At 42.3% G+C, this 14,347-nt stretch overlaps 1 protein-coding gene across 1 annotated transcript in view; it reads right to left on the bottom strand.

Moving 5' to 3' along the window:
• Positions 1-7,349: 7,349 nt before the first annotated feature.
• Positions 7,350-14,347, bottom strand: part of LOC145876893 (uncharacterized) — a 62,064-nt gene continuing 55,066 nt past the window's right edge. The window contains exon 2 of the mRNA XM_082972229.1: positions 7,350-10,551. Coding sequence (XP_082828355.1) covers positions 10,070-10,551 — 482 coding nt within the window. The 3' untranslated portion in view covers positions 7,350-10,069. The remainder of the gene's footprint in view (positions 10,552-14,347) is intronic.

Below are 14,347 nucleotides of genomic sequence, written 5' to 3'. Positions count from 1 at the left end.
CCTACCTCTGAGGAAGCACAGTTCCCGCTCAGCCCAGTCAAAACTGTTCGCTGCTCTGGCACCCCAATGGTGGAACAAGCTCCCTCACGACGCCAGGACAGCGGAGTCAATCACCACCTTCCGGAGACACCTGGGATAGGATAAAGTAATCCTTCTAACCCCCCCCTTAAAAGATTTAGATGCACTATTGTAAAGTGGTTGTTCCACTGGATATTATAGGTGAATGCACCAATTTGTAAGTCGCTCTGGATAAGAGCGTCTGCTAAATGACTAAAATGTAAAAAATGTAAAAAGTAAATAAGGCTTTATGACTGCTGAATACCAACTATCAATCACTTAGATCCTGTATTTTCAGGTAGAGATACATCCTTGGGATGTCCCTAGCCCGTTGAAGTTGACATTTAAAATGGTTAAGGTAGGGGTTAAGGTTAGGGTTTAGGGTAGGCATGTCCCAAGGATCCCAGATAGCATTGACCATTGTGCATTATTCTGTCTCTTTTACATAGCAGGTGATGGGATCTGACTTCTGAACTTGAAAATATTAAATATCCTTATTATGTGAAATTGAATGAAACAATAATGTATGTTGATGCTAATATGATGTACAATATTCCATGATGTTTCTATATGATAACAATAGAGTAATATATTTAATATGATGTATAATATTCCATGATGTTTCTATATGATAACAATAGAGTAATATATTTAATATGATGTATAATATTCCATGATGTTTCTATATGATAACAATAGAGTAATATATTTAATATGATGTACAATATTCCATGATGTTTCTATATGATAACAATAGAGTAATATATTTAATATGATGTACAATATTCCATGATGTTTCTATATGATAACAATAGAGTAATATATTTAATATGATGTACAATATTCCATGATGTTTCTATATGATAACAATAGAGTAATATATTTAATATGATGTATAATATTCCATGATGTTTCTATATGATAACAATAGAGTAATATATTTAATATGATGTACAATATTCCATGATGTTTCTATATGATAACAATACAGTAAAATATTTAATGTCATATACTATTTAACAGTTTCACTAATTCATTTTAATTAACTAAATCATTATGACACACCCCTCTATTGTCATTGGTTGCACTAATTGCACTGTTTGTCTACATAACCTGGTTCAAGTATTGATGACATCACCCTGAAGAAGGCATAGTGATGCTGAAACGTTGGTAAATACCCATTCAATTGCTGGGAGTTTATACATGGAGTGTGCAACTTTATTTTGATAGTTTATAGTTTATTCGCCATTAGTCAGGACCTCCTCACAAACTATTCTTCTGGGTGTGCGCCAGCTAATGTTTTTTAAAGGTAGGTAACAACACATCCGCCACACTGATCCTCAACACAGGGGCCCCTCAGGGGTGCGTGCTCAGCCCCCTCCTGTACTCCCTGTTCACTCATGACTGCACAGCCAGGCACGACTCCAACACCATTATTAAGTTTGCCGATGCCACAACAGTGGTAGGCCTGATCACCAACAACGATGAGACAGCCTATAGGGAGGTCAGAGACCTGGCCGTGTGGTCCCAGGACAACAACCTCTCCCTCAACGTGATCAAGACAAAGGAGATGATTGTGGACTACAGGAAAAGGAAGACTGAGCACGCCCCCATTCTCATCGACGGGGCTGTAGTGGAGCAGGTTGAGAGCTTCAAGTTCCTTGGTGTCCACATCACTAACAAACTATCATGGTCCAAGCACACCAAGACAGTCGTGAAGAGGGCATGACAAAACCTATTCCCCCTCAGGAGACTGAAAAGATTTAGCATGGGTCCTCAGATCCTCAAAAGGTTCTACAGCTGCACAATCGAGAGCATCCTGACTGGTTACATCCCTGCCTGGTATGGCAACTGCTCTGCCTCCGACCGCAAGGCACTACAGAGGGTAGTGCGTACAGCCCAGTACATCACTGGGGCCAAGATTCCTGCCATACAGGACCTCTTTACCAGGCGGTGTCAGAGGAAGCCCCCCCCCCCCCCCCCACACACACTCTGTTATCATCTATGCATAGTCACTTTAATAACTCTACCTACATGTACATATTCAATTACCTCGACTAACCGGTGCCCCCACACATTGACTCTGTACCGGTACACCCTGTATATAGCCTCCACATTGACTCTGTACCGGTACCCCTGTATATAGCCTCCACATTGACTCTGTACCGGTACCCCTGTATATAGCCCCCACATTGACTCTGTACCGGTACCCCCTGTATATAGCCTCCACATTGACTCTGTACCGGTACCCCCTGTATATAGCCTCCACATTGACTCTGTACCGGTACCCCCTGTATATAGCCTCCACATTGACTCTGTACCATAATACCCTGTATATAGCCTCCACATTGACTCTGTACCGGTACCCCTGTATATAGCCTCCACATTGACTCTGTACCGGTACCCCCTGTATATAGCCCCCACATTGACTCTGTACCAGTACCCCCTGTATATAGTCTAGCTATTGTTATTTAACTTCTGCTCTTTAATTACTTGTTCCTTTTATTTAGTATTCTTATTTGTGCTTTTTAAAACTGCATTGTTGGTTAGGGGCTTGTAAGTAAGCATTTCACTGTAAGGTCAAATTCAATTTGATTTGATAGACTCATAGTACAGAATGAATGAGTGACTGCCCAGTTCAACATCAGTTCACCGTCTCACCTCATACTATATTGGAGCAGCAGCAGCTGACTGCCCAGTTCAACATCAGTTCACCGTCTCACCTCATATTGTATTGGAGCAGCAGCAGCTGACTGCCCAGTTCAACATCAGTTCACCGTCTCACCTCATACTGTATTGGAGCAGCAGCAGCTGACTTGATCGTTGATACTAATCATCATGTTTGAATCTGAGAGTAAATAGAGCCGACTACACTCTAAAAATGAAGGGTTCAACTGGAGTTGTTCTCAGATCCCCTAAGAACCGTAGGGTTCTTGGTCAATGAAAAACAGCCCCAAAAGGTTCTTCAAAGAACTTGTTAGAAGGTGGGTTCATCGAGGAACCTCCGTTGTTGCTGGACTTCTTCCGGGAACTTCGCAATTACAACTGAAAACGATGGTGACAAGTTTGGATGCGACAAAAGTTAAAAAGGTTAAGTTGTGTTGATGTTTGGCTCTGAATATGTCTCGAAATAATGTATTATAATAATATAACATACTAATAATGAATAACGAAGACAATGATAGTTTTCTGTGAATATCTTCCATAACGTTACTATAGTTAATTAACGTTAATATTAGAAAGCCGGGTTTGACCGTCGGCGTTGTATGAGCTACAGTACAGTACCGTTAGCTAGCTAGCTAACGTTATGTCCTAACTAGGCACAACTAGGTTTGGATTATTTCCTCAACTATATTCATTCCCATATATTGTATATCGTTTCCATAAAGACAATATGGCTTTACACTCATTAACGTAAGTTTCCAATCTAGAGCAGTTCTCACTTTTGTGATAATGAACTAGCTAATGTTAGCTTCGTTAACTAACTAACTAACTAAACTCCCCCCCAACTCCTCTCATACCAGGAAGAACCCCCCCCCCCCCCCCATTTCAAATGTAGATTTACATGTATTTGAAATATAGTACCCGGACGGAGAAAATCCAATAAGCGTTTTATAGTTACATTGTTTGGGTAACTTACCCTAAAGTGGACACACTCCCATCAGTTTCTGAGACAACTGCTCAGACTTTGTAGACAGTTTAATAATGCTTAAACCTCATCTTTATGAAATGATCCATTAAAGATACCAACTCAAAGCCTACGTTCGTCTACATATGGGTTGTTTAAATTGTTTCTAATTATATTCCCAGTATTACTTCATCAAATCTCTAGTAATCATTATACACACATACAATTCGTCATATTTTCATATATTCACAGAATCCATATAAAACGTAAGAAATTCTCAGGTAGTCACGACAACCATTCCATTTGCTTTTTCAGGGACTCTCCATAGCAACGAAGCAGCTCTCCAAACATCCTCCCAGCGGAACCAAAAATAAACTTTAGTTTCCATGACAATGACCATGGGATCCTCAACGGTTCTCTAACCTCCCAGAGACCACGGCAAAATCAAGCCTCCCAGGAACTATAGACCTTCCGCTGCTTTCTAAAATATCATCCCCCTCTCAATACCACCCCGTGATCTTCTATGATGGGCAGTGAAGGAATGGAACCCCAAGATAACGTTATAATAAAGCTTATTATCCACATGTCAATCATCTGATTAAGCATATTTCTATATGAGGAACTATAGATCTCTAGGAGGAACTATAGACCTCTAGGAGGAACTATAGACCTCTAGGAGGAACTATAGACCTCTAGGAGGAACTATAGACCTCTAGGAGGAACTATAGACCTCTAGGTGGAACTATAGACCTCTAGGAGGAACTATAGACCTCTAGGAGGAACTATAGACCTCTAGGTGGAACTATAGACCTCTAGGAGGAACTATAGATCTCTAGGAGGAACTATAGACCTCTAGGTGGAACTATAGATCTCTAGGAGGAACTATAGATCTCTAGGAGGAACTATAGATCTCTAGGAGGAACTATAGACCTCTAGGAAGAACTATAGATCTCTAGGAGGAACTATAGATCTCTAGGAGGAACTATAGATCTCTAGGAGGAACTATAGAGGAGGAACTATAGATCTCTAGGAGGAACTATAGACCTCTAGGAGGAACTATAGATCTCTAGGAAGAACTATAGATCTCTAGGAGGAACTATAGATCTCTAGGAGCAACTATAGATCTCTAGGAGGAACTATAGATCTCTAGGAGGAACTATAGACCTCTAGGAGGAACTATAGACCTCTAGGAGGAACTATAGATCTCTAGGAGGAACTATAGATCTCTATGAGGAACTATAGATCTCTAGGAGGAACTATAGATCTCTGTGAGGAACTACAGATCTCTAAAGGAACTATAGATCTCTAGGAGGAACTATAGATCTCTAGGAGGAACTATAGATCTCTAGGAGGAACTATAGATCTCTAGGAGGAACTATAGATCTCTAGGAGGAACTATAGATCTCTGTGAGGAACTATAGATCTCTGTGAGGAACTATAGATCTCTGTGAGGAACTATAGATCTCTAGGAGGAACTATAGATCTCTAGGAGGAACTATAGATCTCTGTGAGGAACTATAGATCTCTAGGAGGAACTATAGATCTCTAGGAGGAACTATAGATCTCTAGGAGGAACTATAGACCTCTAGGAGGAACTATAGATCTCTAGGAGGAACTATAGATCTCTGTTACTATCCAAACATCAGATTATGACTCAGTCACACAACTCTCATATCACAGTCACACAACTCTCATACCACAGTCACACAACTCTCATACCACAGTCACACAACTCTCATACCACAGTCACACAACTCTCATATCACAGTCACACAACTCTCATATCAGAAAATATGTAATGGGGTCCAGGTTTAAAATAATTACATGTTTAAAACAATTACAGGTGCACCTTACTATCTTGTACTATATCATAAATGGTCTTAACTAGTAAACACAGATTCTAGTTGTCATCTCGTTCACACAGATTCTAGTTGTCATCTCGTTCACACAGATTCTAGTTGTCATCTCGTTCACACAGATTCTAGTTGTCATCTCGTTCACACAGATTCTAGATATTTAACGCTAAATGACCGAACCCAGGGCATACCTGGCAGCACGTTTAAAATCATTGGAATTCACCACTTCTGAGAGTCACACAGACACTTTTCAGAATGAGGTCCTTCTTCCAATAGAGTTTAACCAGGTACCGTGTTTCACACAGAACCCACAGTCACCCTGGCCCCTCACCCCTACAGACCAATCCCCACTGTGATCAATTCAGTGTCAGGACAGCTCTAGGTCGCCCGCAACCGACCAATGATAGGTGTCTGAGTCGACTGACTCTCAGATCATCCTCCACTGACTGGGCCCTGTTTACGCCTCCAAGGTGCCCCTCACACAGGAATACACACTCAGAGCCTACTGACTGGGCCCTGTTTACACCTCCACACAGGAATACACACTCAGAGCCTACTGACTGGGCCCTGTTTACACCTCCACACAGGAATACACACTCAGAGCCTACTGACTGGGCCCTGTTTACACCTCCACACAGGAATACACACTCAGAGCCTCCTGACTGGGCCCTGTTTACACCTCCACACAGGAATACACACTCAGAGCCTCCTGACTGGGCCCTGTTTACACCTCCACACAGGAATACACACTCAGAGCCTACTGACTGGGCCCTGTTTACACCTCCACACAGGAATACACACTCAGAGCCTACTGACTGGGCCCTGTTTACACCTCCACACAGGAATACACACTCAGAGCCTCCTGACTGGGCCCTGTTTACACCTCCACACAGGAATACACACTCAGCCTACTGACTGGGCCCTGTTTACACCTCCACACAGGAATACACACTCAGAGCCTACTGACTGGGCCCTGTTTACACCTCCACACAGGAATACACACTCAGAGCCTCCTGACTGGGCCCTGTTTACACCTCTACACAGGAATACACACTCAGAGCCTACTGACTGGGCCCTGTTTACACCTCCACACAGGAACACACACTCAGAGCCTACTGACTGGGCCCTGTTTACACCTCCACACAGGAATACACACTCAGAGCCTACTGACTGGGCCCTGTTTACACCTCCACACAGGAATACACACTCAGAGCCTCCTGACTGGGCCCTGTTTACACCTCTACACAGGAATACACACTCAGAGCCTCCTGACTGGGCCCTGTTTACACCTCTACACAGGAATACACACTCAGAGCCTACTGACTGGGCCCTGTTTACACCTCCACACAGGAATACACACTCAGAGCCTACTGACTGGGCCCTGTTTACACCTCCACACAGGAACACACACTCAGAGCCTACTGACTGGGCCCTGTTTACACCTCCACACAGGAATACACACTCAGAGCCTCCTGACTGGGCCCTGTTTACACCTCCACACAGGAATACACACTCAGAGCCTACGAGGACTTTCTATAAACTCCACTTTGCGCGTTTCGCTCACCTCTTTATTTTTTTAAAACTATGTTCGAGATGTGGTATCCACTCGGCTCGCTGCAAGGTGGGTCCATTTGCTCTGTTCCCGCAGTGTGGTCTCCCTGAGATCCCAAGTTAGAGGGATCCCTCGTGCACCATTTACCCAGGTCATCAGGAGCGGTCACCAAGTCAAGATTCACATCCCCAAATGTGGTGGTTATTTTCTTTAAAATCAATTGAGGAGACAAACTTATCACAAGTCAGAGTTATTCTTAAACTAAATCTTTAATCACTTAATAATGGAGCAGGGCAATACAACGTACACATACAAAATGAATCAATTGGGTGCCCTATGATAATGATGGCTGGTCAACAAATCCCCCCAGATGATTCGTTGAGAGATGAATCACCCCCAGATGATTCGTTGAGAGCCACGAGACAAAAGTACAAAGGTCTTTTACAGCCAAGATACACCCCTTTTAACCTACTGTCATATCCTCACATGGTCTCTCCTATCATTGCTATGCAGACGACACACAATTAATCTTCTCCTTTCCCCCTTCTGATAACCAGGCGGCGAATCGCATTTCTGCATGTCTGGCAGACATATCAGTGTGGATGACGGATCACCAGCTCAAGCTGAACCTCGGCAAGACGGAGCTGCTCTTCCTCCCGGGGAAGGACTGCCCGTTCCATGATCTCGCCATCACGGTTGACAACTCCCTTGTGTCCTCCTCCCAGAGTGCTAAGAACCTTGGCGTGATCCTGGACAACACCCTGTCGTTCTCCACTAACATCAAGGCGTTGACCCGATCCTGTAGGTTCATGCTCTACAACATTCGCAGAGTATGACCCTGCCTCACACAGGAAGCGGCGCAGGTCCTAATCCAGGCACTTGTCATCTCCCGTCTGGATTACTGCAACTCGCTGTTGGCTGGGCTCCCTGCCTGTGCCATTAAACCCCTACAACTCATCCAGAACGCCGCAGCCCGTCTGGTTTTCAACCTTCCCAAGTTCTCTCACGTCACCCCGCTCCTCCGCTCTCTCCACTGGCTTCCAGTTGAAGCTCGCATCCGCTACAAAACCATGGTGATTGCCTACGGAGCTGTGAAGGGAACGGCACCTCCATACCTTCAGGCTCTGATCAGGCCCTACACCCAAACAAGGGCACTGCGTTCATCCACCTCTGGCCTGCTGGCCCCCCTACCTCTGAGGAAGCACGATTCCCGCTCAGCCCAGTCAAAACTGTTCGCTGCTCTGGCACCCCAATGGTGGAACAAGCTCCCTCACGACGCCAGGACAGCGGAGTCAATCACCACCTTCCGGAGACACCTGAAACCCCACCTCTTTAAGGAATACCTAGGATAGGATAAAGTAATCCTTCTAACCCCCCTCCTTAAAAGATTTAGATGCACTATTGTAAAGTGGTTGTTCCACTGGATATCATAAGGTGAATGCACCAATTTGTAAGTCGCTCTGGATAAGAGCGTCTGCTAAATGACTTAAATGTAAATGTACATGACTGGGACCTAAAAGACACCCACCATGAGACCCACTAAATCTGCCCAAGAAGAGGAAAACAAAAGAAAATCCCACACCAAACTTAAAGACAGGAAGTAAACCAAAAAGGTGGAGCAACTAAAGGTGTTGACTCTCCACATGTATCAAGACAACTGGAGCACTGGGCCAGACACTCTTAAATAGAACCTGGACCAGCTCAGGTGAAACACCTTCCCACTAACGAGATGGACAAGCCAGCACAGGTGTAACACATACTGACTAACGAGGTGACACCAATCAGTGCGTCCTACGTGCTAACGAGCTAGACGTCCTAACGGGCTAGACGGGCTAACGAGATATAACCTCAAAACATAAATGGAAAAACCAAAGCCTGTAACACCTTCCCCCTTAAGACAACAAATATATCCTATATTTTTGTTGAACAAGTTTGCTCACCACCAACAGAAAACAACTTCTATTTCACATTATAATCAACTACAATGCTTCACCTTCACCAATATAAACATGGTGTCTACTGGCTGTCAACAATTAAAAACAAGAAAAAACATTTCTAAATAATAATAACATTTTGGGGGGAAAACTCTAGAACTCTCGTCTTTTCAATGACATTTTGCTAGGTGGGATATCCCCAATGTCATAGTTTTAACATGTCCAAATCAATAACTAATATGCAGAAACAGTTTGGGATAAATTGAAAACCTAAACATAACATGTGGTATTTACACACAAACATCTGCCACAATAATCATATTACTTGTATTTTTTTAAACAAGCTCCTTATAAACTGCACAAGTAGCAATAAATCACTGATATCGATTAGGGGGGAAATCAGGTTGTACGTGCTGTTGAAACTAACACAACTAAAAAACACATGGAAATGGGAGATATATTTTACCTCACTGGTTAGAGGACAACCTGCAGAAGACAGTCAGCTACATTTTGGAGTGATGCATTTAAATTTAGGGGTCACTAAACAAAAGAACACAACACTTATTTGTCATAACTCATCGATATCATGTTGAAATCATTTGTGCAGAGAGGAGGGAGATGAGGTTGCACATCCTGTTAAAACTAACTGCTCAAAAACCACACGGAATCTGGGAATAATGTGTACATCCCTGGTTAGAGGACAATTTGTAAATGCAACACATTTTGAAGTGTTGCATTTTGATTCAAGTGGGTCACCAACGTGGTAAGTGTAACACAACTCTTTTTTTGTTAGTCACTTTTTGTTAAATCACATAAATAGTAACTCTTCCATTTCAGAGCCTGGATTTCCCCCCTGAGGCTAATATCCATATCATGCTGAAATCAATAGAACAGGGGACAAACGTTTAGGGTTCTACATTGTGACATCATTAAAATACTCCTACTACAATGTTTAAACATTCTACATTGTGACATTAATTCATTGATATCATGAAACAACTCCATGTATTTTCTGATATTTGATCAGAGATCTTTTATCAGATTATCTCTGGTCACAGCCATGAGATTTCTCTCCTGTGTGTGTTTTCTGGTGTCTCTTCAGATGGCCAGATTGAACAAAACTCTTCCCACATTGATCACAGCTAAAAGGTTTCTCTCCTGTGCGTGTTCTCTGGTGGAATTTCAGGCTGGTTGATTGAGTAAAACTCTTCCCACATTCATCACAGCTATACGATTTCTCTCCTGTGTGTGTTCTTTGGTGTACAATAAGATGGCTAGATGTATCAAAACTCTTCCCACATTGAGTACAGCAATAAGCTTTCTCTACTGTGTGGCTTCTCCGATGAATTTTAATGCCTGATGAGGTGAATCTCTTCCCACAGTCAGAGAGGTGAATTATCTTCCCTGTGGATCTCTGCGGGTGTTTCTTGAGGTGTTCTGATCTGGAGAGACTCTTCTCTGCCTCGTCACCATCATGAGGTTGTTGAGGCTCCCCAGAGGATCCACGATAGTCACGTCTCTCTCCTGTGTGAACAACAAAGTCATACAGATGGTTAAAGCCCCACAACAGCAGAAATCCACTGTAAAAGGTGATGCCAACAGCGTAGCCATGTTGTAGTACAACAATTGACGTCTGTAATGAATGTAATGATTTTTTGACAATTGTCTTAAAATGAGCAACAATAGTCATATTTTGTCTTGTTTTCACATTAGTAGTAACATCTAAGATTGTAGACTGGAAATAAGTAATTCATGTTGTTGAACCTCTAAGCAGTGTGCCAGACAACTTTTGGTCTCCAATATAGGCCCCTTTCTGTGTTTGCTAAAATTGCAGCACGAGGGCGATGCACACACAATTTGATTGCAGAAACACCTCCTTGCTAATGAGGAAACCGCTAGTTATGGATGTAGTATATCTGGTAATGAGGAAACCACTAGTTATGGATGTAGTATATCTGGTAATGAGGAAACCACTAGTTATGGATGTACTATATCTGCTAATGAGGAAACCACTAGTTATGGATGTAGTATATTTGGTAATGAGGAAACCACTAGTTATGGATGTAGTATATCTGGTAATGAGGAAACCACTAGTTATGGATGTAGTGTATCTGGTAATGAGGAAACCACTAGTTATGGATGTAGTGTAAAGTGAGGGAAAAAAAGTATTTGATCCCCTGCTGATTTTGTACGTTTGCACACTGACAAAGAAATGATCAGTCTATAATTTTAATGGTAGGTTTATTTGAACAATGAGAGACAGAATAACAAAAAAATACAGAAAAACGCATGTCAAAAATGTTATAAAATGATTTGCATAATGAGGGAAATAAGTATTTGGTATTTATTTTTATCAGGATATATTTTCCACCTCCAGCCTGCAATGTTAAAATGTTTGGGCTTTATGTAGGTTATTTAAAAAAAACTTAGCAATGGCAATAAAAATGTTTATTTATTTATCATTTTAATTTAAATAGAATGTAGATTAACCACAGAGAATGATGTTGAGATACAAAGACTATTATAATTATTATTAATACTATAAATTAAATGAAACTGTTCCAGTAAAATGTGAATATGAAAATCTTAACTGGCACCAGATCAGTAGAAATGGTCAGATAAATTGGCACCAAATGGAAAAGGTTGCTGGCTGCTGGTGTAGCCTATTACCAGAAACTATAGGAGCATAATGACTGCTGGTGTAGCCTATTACCAGAAACTATAGGAGCATAACGACTGCTGGTGTAGCCTATTACCAGAAACTATAGGAGCATAACGACTGCTGGTGTAGCCTATTACCAGAAACTATAGGAGCATAACGACTGCTGGTGTAGCCTATTACCAGAAACTATAGGAGCATAACGACTGCTGGTGTAGCCTATTACCAGAAACTTTAGGAGCATAACGTCTGCTGGTGTAGCCTATTACCAGAAACTATAGGAGCATAACGACTGCTGGTGTAGCCTATTACCAGAAACTATAGGAGCATAACGACTGCTGGTGTAGCCTATTACCAGAAACTATAGGAGCATAACGACTGCTGGTGTAGCCTATTACCAGAAACTATAGGAGCATAACGACTGTAGTCTATTACCAGAAACTATAGGAGCATAACGACTGCTGGTGTAGCCTATTACCAGAAACTATAGGAGCATAACGACTGTAGTCTATTACCAGAAACTATAGGAGCATAACGACTGCTGGTGTAGTCTATTACCAGAAACTATAGGAGCATAACGACTGCTGGTGTAGCCTATTACCAGAAACTATAGGAGCATAACGACTGCTGGTGTAGCCTATTACCAGAAACTATAGGAGCATAACGACTGCTGGTGTAGTCTATTACCAGAAACAATAGGAGCATAACGACTGCTGGTGTAGTCTATTACCAGAAACTATAGGAGCATAACGACTGTAGTCTATTACCAGAAACTATAGGAGCATAACGACTGCTGGTGTAGCCTATTACCAGAAACTATAGGAGCATAACGACTGCTGGTGTAGCCTATTACCAGAAACTATAGGAGCATAACGACTGCTGGTGTAGCCTATTACCAGAAACTATAGGAGGACAACGACTGTTGGTGTAGTCTATTACCAGAAACTATAGGAGCATAACGACTGCTGGTGTAGCCTATTACCAGAAACTATAGGAGCATAACGACTGCTGGTGTAGTCTATTACCAGAAACTATAGGAGCATAACGACTGCTGGTGTAGTCTATTACCAGAAACTATAGGAGCATAATGACTGCTGGTGTAGCCTATTACCAGAAACTATAGGAGCATAACGACTGCTGGTGTAGCCTATTACCAGAAACTATAGGAGCATAACGACTGCTGGTGTAGCCTATTACCAGAAACTTTAGGAGCATAACGACTGCTGGTGTAGCCTATTACCAGAAACTATAGGAGCATAACGACTGCTGGTGTAGCCTATTACCAGAAACTATAGGAGCATAACGACTGCTGGTGTAGCCTATTACCAGAAACTATAGGAGCATAACGACTGCTGGTGTAGCCTATTACCAGAAACTATAGGAGCATAACGACTGCTGGTGTAGCCTATTACCAGAAACTATAGGAGCATAACGACTGCTGGTCTAGCCTATTACCAGAAACTATAGGAGCATAACGACTGCTGGTGTAGTCTATTACCAGAAACTATAGGAGCATAATGACTGTAGTCTATTACCAGAAACTATAGGAGCATAACGACTGCTGGTGTAGTCTATTACCAGAAACTATAGGAGCATAACGACTGCTGGTGTAGTCTATTACCAGAAACTATAGGAGCATAACGACTGCTGGTGTAGCCTATTACCAGAAACTATAGGAGCATAACGACTGCTGGTGTAGCCTATTACCAGAAACTATAGGAGCATAACGACTGCTGGTGTAGCCTATTACCAGAAACTATAGGAGCATAACGACTGTAGTCTATTACCAGAAACTATAGGAGCATAACGACTGCTGGTGTAGCCTATTACCAGAAACTATAGGAGCATAACGACTGTAGCCTATTACCAGAAACTATAGGAGCATAACGACTGCTGGTGTAGCCTATTACCAGAAACTATAGGAGCATAACGACTGCTGGTGTAGCCTATTACCAGAAACTATAGGAGCATAACGACTGTAGTCTATTACCAGAAACTATAGGAGCATAACGACTGCTGGTGTAGCCTATTACCAGAAACTATAGGAGCATAACGACTGTAGTCTATTACCAGAAACTATAGGAGCATAACGACTGCTGGTGTAGCCTATTACCAGAAACTATAGGAGCATAACGACTGTAGCCTATTACCAGAAACTATAGGAGCATAACGACTGCTGGTGTAGCCTATTACCAGAAACTATAGGAGCATAACGACTGCTGGTGTAGCCTATTACCAGAAACTATAGGAGCATAACGACTGCTGGTGTAGTCTATTACCAGAAACAATAGGAGCATAACGACTGCTGGTGTAGTCTATTACCAGAAACTATAAGAGCATAACGACTGCTGGTGTAGCCTATTACCAGAAACTATAGGAGCATAACGACTGCTGGTGTAGCCTATTACCAGAAACTATAGGAGCACAACGACTGCTGGTGTAGCCTATTACCAGAAACTATAGGAGCATAACGACTGCTGGTGTAGCCTATTACCAGAAACTATAGGAGGACAACGACTGTTGGTGTAGTCTATTACCAGAAACTATAGGAGCATAACGACTGCTGGTGTAGCCTATTACCAGAAACTATAGGAGCATAACGACTACTGGTGTAGTCTATTACCAGAAACTATAGGAGCATAACGACTGCTGGTGTAGTCT

The sequence above is a fragment of the Salmo salar genome, unplaced genomic scaffold (genome assembly GCF_965601325.2).
Source record: "Salmo salar unplaced genomic scaffold, fSalSal1 ptg000615l, whole genome shotgun sequence".
Classification (NCBI taxonomy): domain Eukaryota; kingdom Metazoa; phylum Chordata; class Actinopteri; order Salmoniformes; family Salmonidae; genus Salmo; species Salmo salar.
This window is presented reverse-complemented; position numbering and strand designations above follow the sequence as displayed.